General features: G+C 33.5%; 4 protein-coding genes across 5 annotated transcripts; 3 read left to right on the forward strand and 1 right to left on the reverse strand.

Moving 5' to 3' along the window:
• The first annotated feature begins 246 nt into the window (after positions 1–246).
• On the forward strand, positions 247–3,745 carry LOC112797730 (uncharacterized). 2 transcript variants are annotated; one of them, XM_025840811.3, is made up of 2 exons: positions 247–793; positions 3,425–3,745. In XM_025840811.3, exons 1-2 carry the CDS (start codon positions 324–326, stop codon positions 3,486–3,488), a joined length of 534 nt encoding a protein of 177 aa, XP_025696596.2. In that variant the 5' UTR covers positions 247–323; the 3' UTR covers positions 3,489–3,745. The 2 variants fall into 2 exon arrangements, 1 of the variants encoding a protein (XP_025696596.2); XR_011880594.1 differs by lacking the exon at positions 3,425–3,745 and adding an exon at positions 2,658–2,981 and having other exon boundaries at positions 312–793.
• Positions 3,746–9,863: 6,118 nt separating this feature from the next.
• Positions 9,864–10,625, reverse strand: LOC114927593 (uncharacterized). Its single transcript, XM_029297644.1, has one exon. The coding sequence runs from the start codon at positions 10,623–10,625 to the stop codon at positions 9,864–9,866; it is 762 nt and encodes a 253-aa protein (XP_029153477.1).
• Positions 10,626–11,797: 1,172 nt separating this feature from the next.
• LOC112795351 (serine/threonine-protein phosphatase 7 long form homolog) lies at positions 11,798–13,500 on the forward strand. Its single transcript, XM_072234575.1, has 4 exons — positions 11,798–11,866; positions 12,257–12,820; positions 13,057–13,143; positions 13,228–13,500. The coding sequence occupies exons 1-4, from the start codon at positions 11,798–11,800 to the stop codon at positions 13,498–13,500; spliced, it is 993 nt and encodes a 330-aa protein (XP_072090676.1).
• Positions 13,501–21,593: 8,093 nt separating this feature from the next.
• Positions 21,594–24,237, forward strand: LOC112795352 (protein FAR-RED IMPAIRED RESPONSE 1-like). The gene is made up of 3 exons (XM_072234576.1): positions 21,594–22,323; positions 22,942–23,741; positions 23,986–24,237. Exons 1-3 carry the CDS (start codon positions 21,594–21,596, stop codon positions 24,235–24,237), a joined length of 1,782 nt encoding a protein of 593 aa, XP_072090677.1.
• Positions 24,238–25,590: the final 1,353 nt, after the last annotated feature.

Consider the following 25,590-nt stretch of genomic DNA (forward strand, 5'->3'; position numbering starts at 1 on the left):
AATTTATTACAGATAGATATCTTATTTGATAAAAGATAGAAGTACAAAACTTTTAGTTACAAAATTTACTAAATTCTCTATCCTCAAAGTAAACTAGCAAGTACAATTTTGATATGAAGGACTGCCCCCAAAGTCCAAACCAAAGTAAACTAGCAAGTACTTGTAGGCCTATTTTGAAATTTATTAACTTTGTGGTCCAATAACCCAAAGTATATCATATATTATTATCCAATAAAATCCAACAAGATAAGCAGGAAAATCTAACCACAAATTATCATTATTCATTATCCTTTCTTTCTTTCTTTCTTTCTGTCAAGTAAGCCATGGAAACAACCTCTCTCTCTTCACACTTCATTCTCACTAGACACCTCGTTCCATCATCAAGAAGCCACAAACACAAACAATTCTTACAACCCCAACAAAATCAACACCAACTTTCTCTCAGATTCAAATGCAGCAGCAGCAACAATGACAATAGTAGTGATTTAAACTCATCATCATCATCATCATCATCATCAGTTCAAGCACCAACTGATTCAGCTGCTGTAGGAGTAAGGTTCAGGAGAAGGTCATCAAGAAGACAATCAAGAAAGCAAGAAAACAATAACAATGATGGAGGTGTTGCTACAAGAATGGGAAATGTCAAAAGTGCCCCTAAGAAGAAATGGGAGGAGATGACATTGAATGAGAAGGCAGTGGAACTATACATGGGAGAAAAGGGTGCACTGTTTTGGCTCAACAAGTTTGCATATGCATCAATATTCATAATGATTGGTGCTTGGATTTTGTTCAGGTTTGTTGGTCCTGCACTCAATCTTTATCAGCTGGATTCTCAACCATTGAACCCTTCTGATGTATTCAAGGGATCTTAATTAGCTTTCTTCCTAATTTTGAAACAAATGAAGATTGGTTGTTTTATCTTTTATTATCATGTGTACTTTAATTTTGTACCCTTATTCATAGGAAAATTAATCGTTGAGTTTAGACATACAAATATAGAAACAAGATTTCAATTAGCATTGCTGTTAAATTGTTAATTATCTCGAGCATGATTATTGATTAGTAAATGGTGCTATTGTTTCCATGTAAATAGAATTCATAGACCTATTGTTTTCATGTAAATGGTGCTTCATTTTCCATTAGGTATATATCTATTGATAAGCAAAATCTTCCTCGTAATTTTCACTGAAATAATAATTTTGTAGGTAAGATACAAGTTAAGATGAGCCTATTTTTGTGTGTATTTGAGATAAAATCAAGTTTAGCTATTTTTTATATTAGCTAGGTGAATGGTTATTCTACAAAATTTAACTAAAAAAAAAAGATTCTAAAGATCTTGATAAAACTAAAAAAATACAAGTATTTATAGATTGAATGCAAAAATTGTTATGAATTAAATTATAAGAAATTGAGCAAATGTAATTTCATAATTCTGTAAAATGTTTTATAATGTTAATACATTAAAATTAAACTTTTACAAATTTAAAATTAAACTTTTATAAATTTATCAAAAGATATTTAAGTCTAAATAAACTAAGTGCATGCATGCATTGCTATTATAAAACATAATGACGGAGTTAGATACTTAGATTTATGTATTTGATGCAATTTAGTAGGATAAGATTTTATATAATTTTTGTTGTGTTATGGAATTTTTTTGGTAGCACGAATTAAGGAACAAAACAAATAGAAAGAATTTACCTCTAATAAAATTTACTGGCGTAACACATTTAGCTAGAAAGAATAATATAACAAAATCTCATTTCATTTTAGGATGATTGTTTAGTATTCGAAAATTTTCGTACGAATAAATTTATCTCTAAAAAAATGAAAATTATCAAATAGGTGTTGAGTTAAAAGTTTTAAAATGGTTCTTGAAGTTATACTCAAATTTTAAAATGGTTCTTGAAGTTAATAATTACTCAATTTTATCTTTGAACTTGCACTCTAAATTCATACTAGTCCCTAAAATACTTTCCGCCCATCGAAATATTGAAATGATGTCGTTTTGTATTTATAAAAAAAAAAAACCTGAGCCTCCCCTTCTCCCTCCTTTCCCTTTCCTTTTCCCTTTTCCTTCCCCAACCCGAGACCTTTGTTGCCACCACTCGCCAGCTTCGATCACGGCATCACGCTGCTCGTCTCCCTCCTCAATCTAGTCTCTCACACTCTTATCTCCTCTCTGTCTCTTTCTGCCTTCCTGATCCTTTTTATATTCGCTAATTCCAAAATTAATTTGTCACTGCACTTCCTGAATGAAGTTGAAAGAACTTTTCGAACAAGTTTATGGGAGATGCCGCACTGCTCCCATCGAAAATGTTTCCTTCACCATTGATTAGTTTATTGAGACCGTTTAAAAGTATGATTTTGATTTTAAAGTTGGCACCAGGGTCACTTTGCTTTGCTTCGGGGTTCATTTATTTTTTTTCAATTTTTTAAACTGCAATAGAGTTTGTTCTATTAATGATTGTATAAAATTTTGAACTATAAATAGATTTTGTGGTTTAGGTGAAAGATGAAGTTGAATGGAGTCTGTTGAGATAATGTGTATTAATGAGTAATGAGAATGTTTAGTTAATGTGTTTGTGAAAATTGATAGTTAATTGTGTATGAAGAAAAATAAAATGAGTTAATGAGAAAATTAAATTTGAAATCAGGGTGGCAGATCAAGATAGAGAAGAGACAAGAGAAAAGAGAGAATCAGAGAGAGACAATTAGGAGATATGAGTGTAAGAGACTAAGTTGAAGAAAGCGGGGCGGGCGACGCGGTGTTGTGACAGAGACCAGCAAAAAGTAGAGACAGAGAAGAAAGAGAAGGGGAAGGGGCTTAAGTTGGGGAAGGAAAAAGAGAGGCTTATTTTTGTTATAGATACAAAATAACGTTGTTTCAGTATTCTGATGAACAAAAAATGTATTAGGAACTAGTATAAATTCTGAAGTAAAGTTTTAAAATAATATTAGATGACTATTAATTTCAATAATTACTTTAAAGTTCGAGTGTAATTTCAAGAATCAATTTACAAATTGACTCAATAAATTTTTTATGTTTATTTCATCGGATAGGTCAAGTTTTTCCATTAAAAATCACCTAATGTCCTTAATTGATAGGTATTAATTTGTTTAATTTTAATATTTTAAAAGATTAATCTAATTAAAGTTTAGAAAAATTAATATGTACATAAAGAATCTAAATTTAGAGATAGTGTATGATAAAAAAAATAAAAGATAAACATAAAGACAATAATTCAGACTGAATAAAAAAATACATTGATATAGAAATAGAAATAAAAAGGATAGGAAACGCTTCACGTGCGCCACGGTACGGGACTGGAGTTTCAAAACTCCAATGTCTAAAAGCGTTCAGATTTAATATAAAAAATTTCATTGACTAAGATGAACCGAAACTTTGATATTGTGGACTCAGGTTAGGTGAGATGCAGCGTGGAGATTCGACTGGTCGTGAAAGTGAGTTGTTAACCCAATGTTAAAGGCCAAATTTAGCCAAAATTTGGTTGAGTGAACTGACGGAATCTGTAGCCGGCTACCCTAACAGCTGCATGGCTTAGGCTTCCGGACATGGACATTGAGGTCCGATTAATCATGGGCCCTTTAATGACATATTGAGGTAAAACCCAAAAAAATAAAAGATGAGAAATTGAGGTGGGCTGGTAAGACAGGGTTTATTTTTTAGAAATGGAATATTTTGATAATTCGTAACTTGTGTTAAAGGAAAGTGTTCTTTTCATATGGCTAAGATGATCAAACTAAAAAAAAAATTAATTTAAAAAATCAGAATTGAGACTGAAAAAATATTGTGAAAAATAATAAAAAAAAATAACACAATGACATATGTTAACAAAAAAAGATTAAACACAATCTTACTTGGTTTTTGTAATATATCAAAACTAATGATTCCAAAAAATTAGTTTCGTTTTTTAAAGGTTTAGGGATATTATGAATTTGTTTGAATGTATTAAATTATTTTTGCTATATAATTCAGTTTTGATACATAACAAGAATAGAATTAATGTACTTAATTGTTAATTCAGTTTTCATATATAACAAGAACTAAATAAAAAGGATTGTTTTTAATGTAATTATTTTATTAACATATTTTATTGTGATGTTTATAAATTATATCGCAAACTTTTTTTGGTTTAACTTATTTTTTATTTTATAAATTGAATGGAAGTAGAAGTTAAATTAAAGTGGATAAGTTGTTATTTTTTATCTCCGGAATGCTAGCAAAATTAAACTACATCTCATGTAGAAAAGCATATATGTTAAAATAGAAATAGACTAAATTAGTTCGTTGTTCTTCATGCTAAGAAGAAAATGATGAGATTGAAACAAGGACAAACACCGGAGAATTTGATTACAATAAGCATGGATAACAGTATTCTAAATGTAACAAAACGCAACTTTTGTTAATTAGCATTAAAAGCGACATCTTTTCTGACATCTAATTCAATCACGGAATACCTTAGCGAAAAGCTCTTGCCCGAATGGATTCCCAGGCAGAACAACAGCAACACCAGCACACTCATAGTACCAGTCGTCTGCCCGCAGACGCCGTCGGGTCTCAACACTGCGCAGACCAAACCCACTCACTTGCCGGCTGCAGGAAACCACACAGATCTAGAATCGCCGCCAGTCACGGGTGGTTACTACAGAGCTTCCTAAAAAAACTAGTAACTCCCACCCATCTATTTTTTATTTGCCCGATCAGTTCATATTGCATACAAACTTTTGAGACTCACTGTGTGTCGATCAACTCCCCGTCTTTTCTCTCAAAGTTACAAGCTGTCTAACATAGTCTTTTTTATTTTAAATGTGGGGTGAGTCAGTAATTTAAAAAACTGCTAAAAGACAAAAATTTACAAGCAACTTGATCGTACATGGAGTTCTGAAACTCCAGTACCGTACCATGGCACACGTGAAACGTTTCCAAAAGGATATATTGAAATTGCATATAAAGAGAATCACTCTACTTTTTATCCAATTTCTTGGCGCAACAAAAAAGAAATTTCTCAACCTAACTTGTCAATGCCATAATTTGGAACTTGAATAGAAGGGACTCCTCAACCTTCTATCCAATTTTCCAATACAACAAAAAAGGGACTCCTCAACCTCAATTGTCTACACCATGATTTCATCACGAAACCAAAAGAAGTTTTTAAATTTCTAAATTATTCTACGCTACGATTACAATAGTTAAGAAGATATTTATAACTTTTTATTAGGTTAAAACAAAAAGCACCCTCAAACCCATGAACATAAGGTTCAATCTAATAATTAAATAAATAGAATCAAAATACATCCTTCGTGATTGATCATTCAAACACGCTACTAAAGTTGGAGTTGGATTTATAGGAAGCGTTTCGGGTGTGAATAGTAGGGAAAGTGAATCGTAGTAATATACGATTGTCAGATTTTTTTGGTAAGTACTATTGTCAGGTTTTTAATATTAGGTTTTAAGTCTTTATAAATTTAAGAGTAAATCGTTTATCTAAAATGAATCTACTTAATATACTAAAACTGGGTTTTCCCCCAACCAATAAGGGTGACTTGTCGATCTCTCGTGAGTCCGTTTTCTCTCCAAAACGAATGAAATTTTTCATCTATTCTAAATTATTTTATAAAAAATACTTTTATTATAATTATATTATATTATAATTAATATTTAATGAATAATATATAATTATACTAATTTAGGAACATATCTTCATTATCAAATCAATATTCAATGTACTATTAAACTACTTATCAATTATAATGCGTAATTACTGTACATAATAAAAAATTGCCTTAATAATAAGTAATTTACATATTTATTTTTGTTTTACTAAGGTCTATAAATAGTGTTTTTCGGTGGTACATGAATCTAAATTTGAGAGTCAGCTCATAATTTTATATTTAATATTTTTTTTACTACTTCATAGAATAAGAATGTATTCTTCATTTTTTATTAAAGTTAATCCTTTTAAGGTACAATTTATAATTTTTCATAATATTTTTCATATACTCATTATATTATATTATTTTTTTTAATAATTTATTAATTGTTGTTACTCTAAGTTATTCTTATCGTCTAATGTTCCAGTTCGATTGTCTTTTACCACAATCGTTTACAATGCATCACATCTATGAAATACCTCATCGAGTTGTCTTCACTGATTCAGGTTCCAACTATATGGATGTAAGCGTTCAAAAAAGGTGCAATAATCTCTACTTTACCGAAGGATGGTTGGATCTACTCACATATTATGACCAACCTAATGAAATGTGGTTAAAGTTAGCTTTCTTGGGAGGAGCTCGATTTTTGATTGAGGAATTGCATCCACAGAATTTTATAGGGCAAGTTCAAGTTCCATCCCCTCCATGTTTTTTACGTCTGCCCGAAAATCTTCAAAGTGGAGCACATAATGAGATTGAATTCTCTCAGTTTAAGTTCAGTTTTGCTAAATTCGTAACAAACTCGGATATGTAATTTCAACGATTGATAATATATTTAAATTATCTTATTTTAAGTTGTTCATTATTAGAATAATTTTATAACATTGATTTTTTTCAAAAATTATCGGCTTTCTTTTGCATGCATGCAATGCCATTGAGAGGAGTGACTGTTAGTTTGGTTTCTCTCAAATAAATTGATTCTAATTATATTACAATTAGCTCATGAATAATGCATGATTATATTAATTTAAGAAAATATCTTCATTATAATTATATCAAATCAATATTTAATACGTTATTAAATTACTTATCAATCATCGATATTTTTAATCATTCTAATTATATCAACTGATATAGTTCTAATTCTCATTTAAGTGCAATAATTTTATTAGGAGATAGTTAATACATACATTAATAGTGACCCATTTATTTTGATAATAATAATAATAATAATAATAATAATAATAATAATAATAATAATAATAATAATAAAGGTCTACACGGTACATACATTATATTTTAAAAAGGTAAAATATATTTTAAAAAAATTAGGGTATCAATAATCAATTGTGATTAATATCAATATCAATAATTAATTTTTATAATTATTTTTGTACTACTAAAGGCTACATATAGTATTTTTTTATAGAATAAAAAATGTTATGATTCATAACATTTTTGTAAAGTTATATTGTATGGACACAAAATTAATTAGATAACAAATTGAATTTTGATTAATATGTTTTATTTTCTACTCATATTTTTTATTAATTTGTTTACTTTTTATAATTACAGTAAATATTGAATGTAAAAAAGAAAAAAATAATATTGAATGTTATCTATTTTATTTATTTAGAGTCATAATTAAATTTGATATAATTATAGCAAGTATCTAGAATTAATAATAACATGATACTATAATTTTAAGTTGTATAATATAATAAAAAAGGTAGCAATTTATGTATGCTTCCTATATAGCAATAATATTATATATATTTATATCTCCTCTTTTAGCTCTTTCCTAAATATATTGGCATATAATTAATGTCGATAACATATATATTGAGTAACTATCTCTATTGCATTAATCATAAAGGTTAATAAAATATAATGGCATAAATTTCATCTAATTGTAGCAAGTATCTCCATTGAAAATATTTGCTAATTACTATCATGTATAATTAGTGTGTGTATATATATATATATATATATATATATATATATATATATATATATATATATATATATATAAGGATTAATAGTGAATTGTTACAATTATTTATCATCTAGAAAATTTGTACCCAAACATAGATCTATATATATATATATATAAGGATTAATAGTGAATTGTTACAATTATTTATCATCTAGAAAATTTGTACCCAAACATAGATCTTCTTCTGTTTATTATTTCTCATACCTAAGGGCTACTAATTACGATTCTATCAACAGTATTGCCTATGGTAGATTATGTAATGAAAAAGTTTGAAAAATAAAAGCAAGAATTATAAGATTATGGAAAGTCTCATCCAAATTTGACAAGAATAAGACGACTTACATAGAAATGATTCTCATAGATAATAAGGTAAGTTGATTATTTTTTATGATTTTTTCAAGTAATGCTAGGTCCATTTTATAAATATTTTTTGTTCATATTTTAAGTTTATTTGATAAGTAAATTCTTGCACGAATCAAAGATAGTGCAATTTTATAGATTTATAAGTGCTAATAGCCTTTATATTTAATTTGTTTTATATTGTGATAATAGCCAATATATTTTTTGGTGGATTTAACTATTACTATATTATATTTATGATCACATTCAGTATATATGTCTGATTTATTGAAGAAAATAGGTTATTAAAATCGATTAATAACTATTTTAGAGTTAATCTAATTAACACTAGATTAAAAAAAATCAAACAATGCATAACATATTATTTTTTATTAATTAATTAAATTATTGTAATTCAAATTAATTTTAAAAAAATAATTTAAAATTATAATTTCAATTTTATTACGTGCATGGCACGGGTAATTAATCTTGTTTCGTTTAATATTATTCGTTTACTCTTAATTGATTTGTGTTACTAATATGTCTTATATAAATTGTTTTGAATTAAAATAATTTAGTAATAATTATTAGTAAATTGTTCTAGGCCATAATAGAAGATAGAAGTGTAGATAAATTATTTAACTAAGTACGATTTATATATAATTCAGTTGAAATCGATTTATTACGAGAAAAAAAATATAAATAAATCGATTTTAGCTACTCCAATTTACTAAGAGAAAAAAATATATGGACATTACTAATAATAAATGGTTCAAAATTTTGAGAATTAACTAAAATCAAAGCTACTCATGCATTTTCTCTTTATTCTTTCTCTAAAATGTTATAAAAGTTAGGAAGTTAAATAAATTTATATTAGTATTTTTAAAACTATAAACAATTAGAATTAAAAGCTTTTTTAATAATTACTGAAATAATATATATATAATAGTATAATACTACTGTTGTTTCTTATATTTGTATATTTATTTTTTCTTCTTAAAAAATAAACCATGTAGGTATTCTTTTGTTTTATTTTTTAAAAAAAATAGAAATTTCTAAATATATCGTATTTACTATGTTTTATTGGTAGTCAAATATATAAGTTTTCAATAAAATAACTTTAATAAGTATTTTATCTAAACAATAATATTTATTTATTAATAGAATTAAATGATATGATTGTATTAAAATTCAGAGTTTATAATTTATAAAACTAATCTCGATAAAATATATTTAAATAAAAGGATTAATTATCTTTTTTATAAGTATAATTTTTTTTATGGGGCAAAGTACGTAAATAAATAAATTGATCAAACCCTTTACCCAAATACACAAAACTGATATTCCTTACCTGATTGTGCAATTTGACACTTCTATGTAAACCGTGGGAAGCTACCACGGTTTACAATTTTAACATAAACCGTGGCAACCTACCACGGTTTATGAATTGTGTGATTTGTGTGTAAACCGTGGTAAGCTACCACGGTTTATGAAGGGAGAATGTTTAACATAAACCGTGGCAAGTTTCCACGGTTTATGAAGGAAAAATTTTTATCACAGTGTGCAGTCTAAATGATATGTTATCTGCTATGTATTTGATAGTTTAAGCGGTTTGAGATTCTAAGATATACATTATTTCCGTCACAGTTATCATGCGCAGTCTAAATGATACCACATTGATGCAATCAAACATCTAAAATAAACAGATTTTATTCATATGAAATTAATGCAGAAAATCAACATGGTGACATTCATAGACTTAACCAACCATACATAACTCAACTAAACAGTTAATAAAACAACTAAAACAACAAGGTAATGAGATCTACGCATCCTCCCCGGTAGTATGTCTTCACTGGTCACAGTTCCTCCGCGTATGCCCAGCCTGACGGCATAGCCCACAGCACTTCGGCTGGTTCTCCAGAGACTGATCCATACTACCACGGATCCTGGTTGCCCTTGGACGACCTTCCTTTGCACGCCTCATGTTAGGATCAGGAATGATGGTTGGCCCAGCATATGGAGGCCATAGGCCTTCCAAGATAGGCGGAACAAAACCCTGCTTGTAAACGTTGAAAACTTCACTCATACGATAGACCTCGTGAACATATGACGCCCAATTAAGGCGGGAGTAGGTGCAACATGCAATGGCGTGGCAACAAGGATAATGCTGCGCCTGAAAGTGGCCACAGTCGCATCTGTGATCTATAAGGAAAACTCTATAGCTACCCAGCGAGAAGCGCCCGGTTGGTGTTGTCTCGGCTACGGTGTACTCCGATTGATGCCTTTCGTATAACGTGACAGTGAAGCACCTTAAGTCTCTTAGATTCTGATCAATTGCCTTGGCCAATGCCTGGCAAAATTCATTACCAGATCCGAGTTGTGCCTCTGCTGTTTGTCCTCGTACCACAAAAAGCTGAGCAAGCCTCCCGTAAGTTGACTGAACCAACGATGTGACCGGGAGGTTTCGAGTTCCCTTTAGCACCGAGTTCACACATTCACTGATGTTGGTTGTCATGTGCCCGAACCGTCTACCACTATCCTCATGTTGGGTCCATTTGTCGTACTCCATCCGATTGGCCCATTTACACATTGCTGGATTCTCAGTCCGCATGATGTCAAACCAGTAATAAAACTCTGCTTCAATCTTTGCGTAGGCAGCATTCACTTCCTTGAATCTTTACCTTTTGAAAGTTAGGGCAAAATTCGCTGCCACATGCCAAATACAGTACGCTCGGAAAGCACGAGGCGGCAGCCACCCAGTCTCAGGTGCCTCAAGCGCTGCCTTGATCCCATTATGCCTGTCAGAGATTACAAGGATACCCTCCTGAGGAGTCACATGCTCTCATAGGTTGGACAAGAAGAATGACCACGACTCTGCATTTTCTCCTTCCACAAGGGCGAATGCAATAGGGAGGATGTTGGAGTTCCCATCCTGCGCAATCGCCAACAGCAGTGTCCCTCCATACTTGCCATACAAGTGGGTACCGTCAATACTGAAGAGGGGCTTGCAATGATGGAATGCCTCAATACAGGGTGGGAATGTCCAGAATAATCGGTGAAAGTACACCGTCGACTCTTCATAAACCGTGGGAGCTTGCCCCGGTTTATGTTAAACATTCTCCCTTCATAAACCGTGGTAGCTTGCCACGGTTTACACATAAATCACACAATTCATAAACCGTGGTAGGTTGCCACGGTTTATGTTAAAATTGTAAACCGTGGTAGCTTCCCACGATTTACATAGAAGTGTCAAATTGCACAATCAGGTAAGGAATATTAGTTTTGTGTATTTGGGTAAAGGGTTTGATCAATTTATTTATTTACGTACTTTGCCCTAATTTTTAGGGCAATTTACCCAAATAAATAAATTTGGTTAAAGCTTTACTTAAATACACAAAACAGATTTCAGTTACGTTTTCGTGCAATTTCCACTTTATGTAAACCGTGGTAAGCTACCACGGTTTCTGATTAAAATGTAAACCGTGGCAAGCTACCACAGATTATGCTTTTTTTGTTTTGTGTGTAAACCGTGGCAAGCTCCCACGGTTTACAAAGAGAGAAATATAACCATAAACTGTGGCAAGCTCCCACGGTTTATGAAGAATGCGAGCTGCACGTAAAGTGCTATGGCTTACCACGATTTACGTGTGAGTGCCTATAAATACATAATCCGCTGAAACTTCTCACGGATCATTTGTGACACAAAGCAAAATTTGGGGGTTGTTGGTTTGAGAGAATCTGTGGAAAATAAAGAAGGTTGGAAAGAGGTTTAGTTGGTGGAGCATGGAGGATGAGGATCGCTTGTACCGATTAAATGGCGTCGCTCACGTGGCTGGATACATCGACGCCGAGGTTAGTTATTATTATTATTATTAATATTCTTATTATTACTATTTATATAAATATTGATATTATTATGGTTATTGTTAGTAAAATTATTTTTTACATTTAATTTTTGTTGTTATTGTGAGTGCATAGTATTAGTAGTGTTATTGTTATTATCATTATTGTTGTCCTCGTTTCTGATAATGGTAGTTATTATTGTTACTCTTAGATTTTGTTAGAATTGGACCGCTTATTATTATAATCACTGTTATTGCTATAATTAGGAAATTAAGAAAAACAATGTGAGGCTTGTAATAATTTTTTATAAATTACGTCTGATGTTATTAGTAATGGTCGTATGTTGAGGGATTTTGTTGCCCATATTTTGTAGCCTGCTAGGGTGATTAGCGGCGTTAGAAGACAACAGAATATGTCCTTACACGACCGGATTATACTCTACCTGGAACGGCGGGCTTGTATCATTTGGCTAGGCTGAACAGCCAGTGGCTCTGGGTTGATGAGCCTCTCCTTAGCGCATTTATTGAGCGGTGGCATCCTGAGACGCACACCTTCCATATGCCCTTTGGTGAGTGCAGTATTACTTTGCAAGATGTGGCATATCAACTGGGTTTGCCAATCGATGGTGAGCCCGTCAGCGGGTGCCTGACTGAGTTTGAGAATCTGATGGAGCAGGGTAGACCAGCATGGGTATGGATCCGCGAGTTGTTTGGGGAGTTACCTCCACAGAATAAAGTCAAGCAGATGACAGTGTGCTACACAAGGTTCCATGAGAGGTTCCGGGTTCTCCCAGCAGATGCTACTGATGAGACCGTGCGTATATACGCACGTGCTTATATTATGATGCTATTGTCGTCTCAGCTGTTTGCGGACAAAAATGCAAACCGGGTCCACCTTCGTTGGTTGCCTTATTTGGCATCGTTGGACGACTTGGGCAGATATAGCTGGGGTTCGGCTGCACTGGTCTGGTTGTATAGATGTCTTTGTCGTGGGACGAACAAAAACATTGTTAACATGGCCGGGCCGCTACAGCTTCTACAGTCTTGGATTTTCTGGAGGTTTCCCACGTTGAGGCCTAGTGGGTTTGATGTATTCGGGTTTCCTCTTGCCTCCAGGTACGGTTTATTATTTTCGGTTCACAAGTTGGTCAACATCATGTGTTATTTCTAGTTATCACATGATTTCAATTAAAATTGTAGGTGGCTACGTTTATGCCGAGGAACGATCCAAGGGATCAGAGATTAGTGTCTGCACGCCTTTCGTTGGATCAATTGCGTGTCCACGATGTGAGTCATTTAGTTATTGCTCTTAGTTTCAGTGGTTTATGTTAAGTGTCGTGCTCTGACGAAACCCTTACTATTTCGATACAGTTTGTGTGGGAGCCTTATTCTTCTGCCGAGGTTGGTGCTATTATTCACCCGGAGATACTAGCCGACGAGCACCGTAGGCTATGGACGACCGTCACTAGCCTGATATATTTTGCTGTGATTGAGTGGCATCAGGTCGACCGGGTTCTACAGCAGTTTGGCGGTCTTCAGCATCTCCTTGAGCCAGCTCTGAACATAGATTTGCTACATGCAAAGGATGGCAGGGGTGGGGATAGGTGGTTCCCCACCTATTATCGGGAGTGGCATCAGCATTAGGAGAACCGGCTTCATTCAGTCATCTGGGTCGATCGAGTCCTTGATTCCGGTCCATCATCAGACTACTTGGAGTGGTGGTGCCGTGTGGCGCACAGATTCCTATCCCCAGATGTTGCATTTCAGAATCCTAGGCCGATTGTGTTGACTGAGGAGGCTCGTCACAGAGGGTCGTCGCAGGCACCTCCTAGAGTGCGCGTTTACGACAGACCAGATAACAGGCGAGCCGATCGGCGTCTGCGTATAGGCACCCGTACCACGGATCGAGAGTGGCGGAGCTGGCTGACCGTTTAGAGGAGGACATCCCTAGAGCTGATCATGGAGATGCGGCGGATTTTCGTGTTCCTCGACGTAGAGGCAGACGATAGGCAGGGCGGGACGGCCGTGGAGGGGCTCGAGGTAGAGTACCTTCCGTTGATGATCAGGGCACTCAGCATGGTGTTGGTGAGGATGTAGTTGGTTCAGCCTCAGCTATGGATCAGCCGACCTACGATGTGGGTAGTAGCTCTCAGCTCTTTGGGAATGTCACCCCAGATGCGTTTGCTGGGTATACCACCGCGGCTGTTGGGATGGACATCGATGATCCTGTTACTGAATCAGAGTTCTATAGGGATATAGCAGACATGCTCATGGATGATGATGGGACCCATTATAGGCCACAGATGCCTGACGACCAGCCCCAGTTTACTGATCCGCAGCCACAGACTTACGATGTTCTTCCTCAGTTGGCCGTTGACCTCAACGAGCCTGCAGCATCTCCGACTGACCCATGGATCCCATTAGGAGGGACCCCAGCCTCAGCATTCAGCGGCGTTCCCGCACAGCCATCAAGACCAGCGGCAGAGCAGAGACCTAGGAGGGTGAGGCGTCCTCCATTGTGTGGCACCGGAGGTCACCTGCTCGGTCAGTTCGACGATGATGACAGCGACACCATTGAGGATTCTGATTAGTTATGTCATATTGTCATGTCCAGTCCCTATATTAGTTTATGTTCTTCGCATGCTATTTAGCCTTATGTATTTCAGACTTCTGTAATTTATTATCTGCCATGTATTTGATAGTTAAAAAGATTTGAGAATTGTCTAATATGTTATCTGCTATGTATTTGATAGTTTAAGCGGTTTGAGCTTCTATTATATACATGTATTCTGTCACAATTATCATGCGCAGTCTAAATGATACCACATTGATGCAATAAAACATTTTAACATAAATGGTTTAGGATTAAAATTTCCCCTTCATAAACCGTGGGAGCTTGCCACAGTTTATGGTTATATTTCTCTCTTTGTAAACTGTGGGAGCTTGCCACGGTTTACACACAAAACAAAAAAAGCACCGTGGTAGCTTGCAACGGTTTACGTTATAATCAGAAACCGTGGTAGCTTACCACGGTTTACATAAAGTGGAAATTGCACAAAAGCGTAAGTGAAATCTGTTTTGTGTATTTGAGTAAAACTTTCACCAAATTTATTTATTTGGGTAAATTGTCCTAATTTTTATTTGACTATTTATCTATTATTATATAGGAAAAAAAAGACTATTATCACACCTCAATTAATAAAATTTTACTTAATCATCTTAAATGATCTTTTTTCAATTTTATAGCTAACTTAATAATTTATTAAGTAAAAATTTAATATTACCCAAACTTATTATCGCTAATACTATAAAATTAAATTAATGTTATTTTTTAATAATGTAATAATAGTCATGTGTATCTATAAGACACGGCATAGTATATAGTATATGATAATAAAAAATAATTAACAGATGAATTATAAGGCATAATATATATATTTGAATTTTCATCGAACATTATTTTATTGTCTTTATGAAATTTAAACTAATAGCGAGTAACTTAAAATTATAAGAAATTTTTATGTCAATTTCACAAATTTTATACAAATTTAATTATTTTACTTGATAATTATATATTTTCGTAAGAAAAAAATTTATTCTAATATTTAAATAAAATAAAAATTATTTTTAAATAAAAGAAAGAATTAGGTTGACATTGATTTTTAATTAAATTTAGAAATTATTATTATTAAAAAAATTTATTTGACTCAAATTTTTATGTGTAAAGAAATTTTATTTAATTTTTTATTTGATTTTTTAAACCATCTCTTGGCTTAATCAATTTTAAATTCTTCTATTTATCTTGTCCGTCCCAACTCCCAACATAGCCGCTAGGTCACAGCTTTGCATTCTCCTTTTTTTTAGCTGCCTATTACAGTTTTTTTCTTTGTTATTTCAGGGCTATAAATGCCACTGCGAACTTCACTATCATGACAAATTCAAGTCAAACCTTGCTACTGGAGCACTTGAAACGTTTCCGGATTTATATATGTATTTATTGCTTAGGTATCGCGTTCTTAGACTTTGTCACGACTCATGAGGTCTTTAAAGAACCCTAATTCTCAGGTATTAATTGATTCGCTCCTCGTTTTGGTATTTGCTTTTTTTTTTCCCTCTATAATCATTAGAAATTTAAAATACTTACCTAGAATATAATTAGGATTAAGTATGATTTTTGTCCTTAACATATATATTAACAATTTTTTTGTTTTTAATTTTTTATATACAAAATTATCTCTAAAATTTAAAATCAAATTTTAAAATTATTTTTTTATTTAAATATTAAAATTTTGAATTAAATTATCTATAACAAAAAAAATTATAAAATAAAAAAATAAGAGAAAAAGAGCGTTTTTTCTCCTACGAAAAAAAAAGAAAGAAAAAATTGTCTACAATCTATCTTTGTCTTCATTTTTGTGGCCACTTTCATTTTGGTTCCTAAGAGCTAAAATAAGGATAATTTTAAAATCAAGTTAAATTTTAGAGACGATTTTGTATACAAAAAAAGTTAAAAACAAATTTTTTTTTTACTTATATCTTAAAAACCAAAATCGTACTAAATTACAATCGATTATTTTCAGTTTTAAGTATTTTAAGATTATTTTTTATTTATATTCAAAGTAAATATTAAATTTCCAATATTTAGTTAAGCATGGATGAATCTTTTTATTCAACCACACTCGTCCTAAATGAAATTTTGGTGCAATTAAGCAAAAAAAAGTTTAGAATTGAATTTACTAGGCATACTATATATATACAAGGCCCATAGACTTGTGTAAATTACTAATTATGTGATTGTCAATTCTATGGATTCTGATTCCTTTTTCGTATTTTCTAATTAGTATTTTGGGTAACCAGCCTCATAGCGTATTAAAGGGCAATTTACTCAAATAAATAAATTTGGTGAAAGTTTTATTTAAATACACAAAACAGATTTCACTTATGTTTTTGTGCAATTTTCACTTTATGTAAACCGTGGTAAGTTACCACGGTTTCTGATTATAACGTAAACCGTGGCAAGCTACCACAGATTATGCTTTTTTGTTTTGTGTGTAAACCGTGGCAAGCTCCCACGGTTTACAAAGAGAGAAATATAACCATAAACCGTGGCAAGCTCCCAGGTTTATGAAGGGGGAATTTTAATCCTAAACCATTTATGTTAAAGTGTTTTATTGCATCAATGTGATATCATTTAGACTGCGCATGATAATTGTGACAGAATACATGTATATAATAGAAGCTCAAACCGCTTAAACTATCAAATACATAGCAGATAACATATTAGACAATTCTCAAACCTTTTTAACTATCAAATACATGGCAGATAATAAATTACAGAAGTCTGAAATACATAAGGCTAAATAGCATGCGAAGAACATAAACTAATATAGGGACTGGACATGACAATATGACATAACTAATCAGAATCCTCAATGGTGTCGCTGTCATCATCGTTGAACTGACCGAGCAGGTGACCTCCGGTGCCACACAATGGAGGACGCCTCACCCTCCTAAGTCTCTACTCTGCCGCTGGTCTTGATGGCTGTGCGGGAACGCCGCTGAATGCTGAGGCTGGGGTCCCTCCTAATGGGATACATGGGTCAGTCGGAGATGCTGCAGGCTCGTTGAGGTCAACGGCCAACTGAGGAAGAACATCGTAAGTCTGTGGCTGCGGATCAGCAAGTTGGGGCTGGTCGTCAGGCATCTGTGGCCTATAATGGGTCCCATCATCATCCATGAGCATGTCTGCTATATCCCTATAGAACTCTGACTCAGTAACAGGATCATCGATGTCCATCCCAACAGCCGCGGTGGTATACCCAGCAAACGCATCTGGGGTGACATTCTCAAAGAGCTGAGAGCTACTACCCACATCCATAGCTGAGGCTGAACCAACTACATCCTCACCAACACCATGCTGAGTGCCCTGATCATCAACGGAAGGTACTCTACCTCGAGCCCCCTCTACGGCCGTCCCACCCTGCCTGTCGTCTGCCTCTACGTCGAGGAATACGAAAATCCGCCGCATCTCCATGATCAGCTCTAGGGATGTCCTCCTCTAAATGGTCAGCCAGCTCTCGCCACTCTCGATCCGTGGTACGGGTGCCTATATGCCGACGCCAATCGGCTCGCCTGTTATCTGGTCTGTCGTAAACGTGCACTCTAGGAGGTGCCTGTGACGATCCTCTTTGACGAGCCTCCTCAGTCAACACAATCGGCCTAGAATCCTAAAATGCAACATTTGGGGATAGAAATCTGTGCGCCACACGGCACCACCACTCCAGGTAGTCTGATGATGGACCGGGATCAAGGACTCGATCGACCCAGATGACTGAATGAAGCCGATTCTTCCAATGCTGATGCCACTCCTGATAATAGGTGGGGAACCACTTGTCCCCACCCCTGCCATCTTTTGCATGTAGCCAATCTATGTTCAGAGCTGGCTCAGGGAGATGCTGAAGACCGCCAAACTGCGGTAGAACCCGGTCAACCTGATGCCACTCAATCGCAGCAAAATATATCAGGCTAGTGACGGCCGTCCATAGCTTACGGTGCTCGTCGGCTAGTATCTCCGGGTGAATAACAGCACTAACCTCGGCAGAAGAATAAGACTCCCACACAAACTGTATCGAAATAGTATGGGTTTCGTCAGAGCACGACACTTGACATAAACCACTGAAACTAAGAGCAATAACTAAATGACTCACATCGTGGACATGCAATCGATCCAACGAAAGGCGTGCAGACACATAAACCGTGGTAAGCCATATTGGTTTACATGCAGCTCGCATTCTTCATAAACCGTGGGAGCTTGCCACGGTTTACACACAAAACAAAAAAAGCATAATCCGTGGTAGCTTGCCACGGTTTACGTTTTAATCAGAAACCGTGGTAGCTTACCACGGTTTACATAAAGTGGAAATTGCACAAAAACGTAACTGAAATCTGTTTTGTGTATTTGAGTAAAGCTTTAACCAAATTTATTTATTTGGGTAAATTGTCCCGTATTAAATCTATGAACTATGAACTTGGCAACTAGTTATTTTATATACATTTATACATTATTCAAATTTAATAATATGCTATAGTACAAATAATACCACATAAGGAAAAAATAAAAACAATAATACTCACCCAACTTTATATTTTTTCTTTTTTTTTCTTTTATATGTAATTGCTTTCAAAAATATGACATGAAAATATTATCTATTTTTAAATACTTCTTATTAAGTAAAAATTGTTATATTTTTAAAATTTTTATTAATTAAATACATTTTAACTCTTTATTTATTGTATTTTATGTTAATAAAAAAATAGTGATAATAGAGGGGTTGAAATTTTTGAAAAACAAAAACTTTAAGAGTTTGTTTAAAAATTATTTGAATATGAAAAAAGAATTATATTTCTTTTAAAAATAAAATCATTCTTTAATTTTGAATAACTCTTATATGAGTTAAATTTTCTTTTTTTATAATTTTCTCTTTAATAAAGAGAAGAAAGAAAATTAAATAGGTTTTAGGCAAAATTAGAATAATAAATTATAATAGAAATGTTTTTGACATTTAACATATTAAACTTGTTTATATATTTTATCACAATTCCAAGGATAAGGTTATTTTGAAAAAGAAAGTAATATTAGAATTAGTATTGAACTTATAAATAGAAATATAATGTAATAGTGTGAATATGTATAATGTAATTGGAAATTTTAATTATAATTTTTGAAATTTCTATTTGATTCTCTTTATTATCTCTCTTTTTTTGTAATTTTTGATTACAAAAAAATTAATACAATATTATAAAAAAATTTTAAATTTAAAATAATAAAAAAGACACAACAATATTTATATTTTTAATAATTTTTATTTTATATAAATTTTAATTTCTTTTAAATTTTAAAGAAAGTATATATAATAAGATTTTTTTTTTTTGCCATATAAAGTGGTTTCTGTTTCCTCAATAAAACAGTAAGCGGTTTGAAATTCTTTTCCAAAGAACACGGTTTTACAATAAAGGATGTGTGTCATATTCTGTACAATATGTCTTCAGAAAATAGCATACCCTAGCTAGTTTGTTTGTATTTAAGTACTATTTGTCTGTTATAAATAATTTTTCCTTCAATCACATTTTACTTTGTCTCTCTATATATAAAGGAAAACTCTCAGGGACCAGCAAATATATCAATATCTAACCATCATTCAGCCAGCATGCGTTTTTACACTAGGGCTCTCTCACGCGCTATCACAAACGGCTTTCTCTCACGCGCTATCCCAAACGGCTTTCTCTCACGCTCCTCTCCAAGGAACTAGCCGCAAAGCACCGCTAGCCGGATACACTCTTCTACGATCGCAGTTTCGTTGACAAAGCTTGAAGCTTCACCTTTTACTCTTTGATAATATTTTCTTCTCCGTTTATCAGGAATCAGTGTTAGAAGAACAGAATATTGAAGTAAGCAATTTCTCCCTCTTCTAATTTCATGATTTTTGTAATGATTTTCATAGTGCATCAATGAACACAATGATGATTATGATTATGAATTTCTGAGCTTGCAAAGCATGCTGCTTTTTTTTCATAATAGAGTTTAAATTGAATGTACAGAATTCAAATTATACCTTATTCGCTTTTGATTTTTATAATGCAACAATTCACAATTAACGCAAATCAACTGTTTGATGAAATGACTAAGACAGAAAATATAAAAAATGTTAGTGTTTCTTGTTTGTTGTTTCTGAGTAATGAATAATGGTTTTTAGAAGAATGCCCTGCTACCATAAAACACTCTTGATCCATCTTTTTTCTTCTTACTATTATTACTAACATCATCAATTTCTGATATGATGTTGTTATTATTGCTGCTTTCATGATTCTGAATCACATCACCACAATCTTTATCTTTTCTTTCAGATTTGTCAATTTTCATAGGTAGCTTCATTCTTGTTAAGGATTCTGTGAATTGTTTGCATGCTTCTCATATACATATCCACTATTTGTTCTTAATAATTAGCAATAAGAAACGTGCTTTTTGGACTTTCAACTTGACTTTCAATTTTCAGATATTTGGGTCTAGGAGTCATGGTTTTCTTATTTTGCTATTTCCATGTAAAACTTTTAGATATGTGCAAATTCTCCACCCAAAATTCTTGCTTATTTTCTGGCTGTGGCCCTTCATTTAAGGCTCTGCCCTCTATTCAAAGGTGTTCCTCTTCTTTACCCTAAGAATGCACGTAATTAAGCCCAAGTAGAGCACATAGTAGTAAAGCCCTAACCACTAATAGTTAATTCCTTAAATAACATTACCTCACAATATTTAATAAGAAAGGAAAATAGATAATAAGACAAGATGCATCCTCAATGAAACTGATCTAACCTTAGCTGCTAAGAACCTGAAGTAGAAGTAGAAGCATCAAATTTGTAATTGTTCTATAACAGTAAACATGTTCTATGATTTTTTTGGGGTTGGAGGTACATAATTTCCAAGGGTTAGGAAAGTGAGGCTAAGCTAGTTAATAGGTAGTGTTGTGTTTTATGTAGTTGTTTTGTTTTGGTTGGGTTTGTGATGCATTCAAATGCAGTCTGTTGTTGTAGGGTCCTGTTTTGCATTCTTTTTTGTACATTTTGCAACCAGTTTAATGAGATTCTGCACACATGACTTACCATAGTTTGCACCTACTTTAATGAGATTTTGATTTACTATCTGATGTATGCTAACTTTTTTACAGGATGTGCCCAAGGTTGGCATGTGTTTTGGAACCATTGAAGATGCAAATCAATTTTATCAGAATTATGCCAAGCGCGTTGGTTTTGTTACTAAGATAAGGTTTACCCGAAGAGTTGGTAAAGATAAGGTTCCTAAGAATCAAATGATCAATTGCAATAGGGAGGGGAAATGCAAGTCTAGAGTTTCACCAATAGAAAAGACCAACCCTATAACCAACTACAATTGCCCCGCAAGGATTTCTATTAGGTTGAATAAGGAGGGTCTTTGGATTATATCGAAGGTGTGCTTGGATCATTCACATCCTTGTGATCCAGAGATGGCAAAACTGTTGACACGTAATAGAGAGATGACTATGCACATGTGTCGAGTCATTGAGAGGAATGATGAAGCAGGTGTGAGACCAAGCAAAAGATATCAAGTATTGGTGGGTGAAGCAGGGGGTTTTTCCAAGATAAACTTAATGGAAAAAGATGTTAGGAACTATCTCAGCAGAAAGGTACGCAATGTTACGGAAGAAATGGATGCTAGGGAGATGTTGAAGTATTTTACACGGATGAAGGAAATGAACTCTGATTTTTATTTTGATATTGAACTTGATCAAAACAAGCGTCTCAAAACTATATTTTGGGCTGATGCTCGAAGTAGAGCAGCATATGAGTACTTCGGTGATATAGTTTCGTTTGATACTACTTATAAAACCAATCGTTACGATATGTCATTTGGTTCCTTTGTGGGGGTTAATCACCATGGTAACTCAGTGCTTCTTGGGTGTGGTTTGTTGACTAAGAAAAATTCAGGCTCGTTTACTTGGTTATTTAATGCTTGGCTTACATGTATGCATGGAAAGGCTCCTAAAGGCATTATAACAGACCAATGCCTCGGAATACGAGCTAGAATTGAGAATGTGATGCCAGAGACACGTCATAGGTTATGCATTTGGCACATTACGAAAAAGATTCCAGAAAAATTCAAAAGACACAAGAGATATGAAGAGTTACAAAATGATTTAAATAATATTGTTTGGGAGTCTATTTCAGAAGATGATTTTCAAAATCAATGGGAAGATTTTCTGATTGAATATGGTTTAGAAGATAACAAGTGGCTATCAAGTACTTTTCTAAACATGAATTTTTATATTTTGCACATAGGAATTAGCATATTAGTATTTAAAAAAGTATCAAGTGGCCATCATATTCTATTTGCTAGAATTCTAACATGTGTTTGAATATGCCTCTAGTACAAATTTCTTATTCTAATTTTTTTAAGATTCAATGCATTATTAACATGTTTATGACAACATTTGCATCCACTTTTGTTAAGTTTGCTTACAAATTTTTTTATGTATATTTGTTTACTATGATACATAGATATCTATGAAGAAAGACATCGATGGGTTCCAATTTTTCTTGACAACTTTTTTTGGGCTGGTATGAGATCCACACAACGAAGTGAGAGCATGCATTCATATTTTGACAAATTTATAAATAACAAGAGCTTGTTGATTCAATTTGTCAAACAATATGACAATTGCCTTGGATGGAAAGAGCAACAAGAAAGGGAGGCTGATGTTGAAGACTATAAATCAATAATACCTTGTGCCACTAATTCCTTAATAGAGAAGCAATTTCAAGGTGCCTATACTAATGCAAAGTTTAAGGAAGTACAAAAGCAATTTAGAAAGAAAGCAAGTTGTATTTTGCACCTTATGAAAGCAGTTTCTACATCTAAAGTCTATTCTATTTTGGAGGATGTATCTACTTCTAAAGAGAGGGTTTATGAAGTTAACTACAATGCGGAAACGAAGGATATTACATGCATGTGTCAAATGTTTGAATCAAGAGGCATATTATGCCATCATAGCTTGGTTGTCCTAGGGCATGAACGCGTGAGAAAAATTCCAAGAAGATACATTATGGACCGTTGGAGCAAACTTGTGAAGCGAAGACATAGTGATATTAAGAGCAGCCATGATTCAAGTTTGTTGAATCCAAAAACAGAGAGGTTTGATGATTTATGCTCCCATTCGAACAGTGTTGCTCAATTTGCATCCCAAACAAAGGAAACAAGTGATATCTTACATCGTTATCTTGATATGGCTATGGCAGAGTGTCAAAAGCATGTTGCTAACTCATCATCTAATGCCAATGAGTTAGATATTTTGTTTGAGGTATAAAATTAGTATTGCTGGTTGTTTGCTGGCCCAAAAGTTAGAAAACTGCTGGCCCCCTAGCGGTGCTCAATTCTTGTTACAGAGATTGCTTTTCTATGTATGATTAGTTAATATAATAGCATCAACAACAATGTATTTAGGTGGTCTATCAAAATTGACATCAACGAGGTGGCTTGATTAAGAACCTAAGTCATATGATATAACATAGCTCCTCACACTGTTGAATAATTTTCATGCACAGCAAAATAAATCATTGACCAGAAACCACCAACATCCAGGAGCATACCAAGGACAAAATGGACTGGCAAAAGTAATAATAAAGGTAGAAGAAGAGAAGAGTTATTATAGAGTTGCTGCGGTAATTTCTCAAACAGGTGGTGGGCAATCTACTCATGAAAATGGTGTTGCTACGTCCTATCATATTAAACTTCAGCTTCAATTTCCAAAGCTCTACCACAACAAACCTCTAGTAACAACTGAGATAATAACTTAATGATGAATCAAAATCAAAATCAAAATCAAAATCAAAAGAAATTTTATTATAGAGTACTTAAAGATTTTTCATGAAAGACAAGAAACATTGAGTAATATTTTTGGGTGTTATTATGAATTTCTGGTTGCATGTTTTGAATGGATACAGAATGATGGACAGCAAGAAGGTAAGAGTTGAAGAAAGCAATAAATGAACAAAAATCAAAACTCATTTACCTTCACATTAATCTTGAAGAAGCATCACGCATTAGTAGAAACGAAGAAGAATGGATAGAGAGCTGAGAGATGCTGTTGCATGTTGCAGAGAGTAACGCTGCTGCTATTGGAGACGCTACTTGAGATGAACAGCGAGCTCAAGAATGCTGATTCGTGTTGAGCGTGCTCCAGCGTTGAGAGCAACAAAAATGGCGTGCAAGAGTGTAGAGGAGAGACTAAAATTTTTGGGGAAAAGAAGAAAGCGTGGTAAAGGAGCATGAATACACGCTCTCTTTATGGGTTTGGGCTTTATTTTGTTTGAGGTATAAAATTAGTATTGCTGGTTGTTTGCTGGCCCAAAAGTTAGAAAACTGCTGGCCCCCTAGCGGTGCTCAATTCTTGTTATAGAGATAGTTTTTCTATGTATGATTAGTTAATATAATAGCATCAACAACAATGTATTTAGGTGGTCTATCAAAATTGACATCAACGAGGTGGCTTGATTAAGAACCTAAGTCATATGATATAACATAGCTCCTCACACTGTTGAATAATTTTCATGCACAGTAAAATAAATCATTGACCAGAAACCACCAACATCCAGGAGCATACCAAGGACAAAATGGACTGGCAAAAGTAATAATAAAGGTAGAAGAAGAGAAGAGTTATTATAGAGTTGCTGCGATAATTTCTCAAACAGGTGGTGGGCAATCTACTCATGAAAATAGTGTTGCTGCGTCTTATCATATTAAACTTCAGCTTCAATTTCCAAAGCTCTACCACAACAAACCTCTAGTAACAACTGAGATAATAACTTAATGATGAATCAAAATCAAAATCAAAATCAAAATCAAAATCAAAATCAAAAGAAATTTTATTATAGAGTACTTAAAGATTTTTCATGAAAGACAAGAAACATTGAGTAATATTTTTGGGTGTTATTATGAATTTCGGGTTGCATGTTTTGAATGGATACAGAATGATGGACAGCAAGAAGGTAAGAGTTGAAGAAAGCAATAAATGAACAAAAATCAAAACTCATTTACCTTCACATTAATCTTGAAGAAGCATCACGCATTAGTAGAAACGAAGAAGAATGGATAGAGAGCTGAGAGATGCTGTTGCATGTTGCAGAGAGTAACGCTGCTGCTATTGGAGA

This window comes from Arachis hypogaea, chromosome 4, assembly GCF_003086295.3.
Source record: "Arachis hypogaea cultivar Tifrunner chromosome 4, arahy.Tifrunner.gnm2.J5K5, whole genome shotgun sequence".
Classification (NCBI taxonomy): domain Eukaryota; kingdom Viridiplantae; phylum Streptophyta; class Magnoliopsida; order Fabales; family Fabaceae; genus Arachis; species Arachis hypogaea.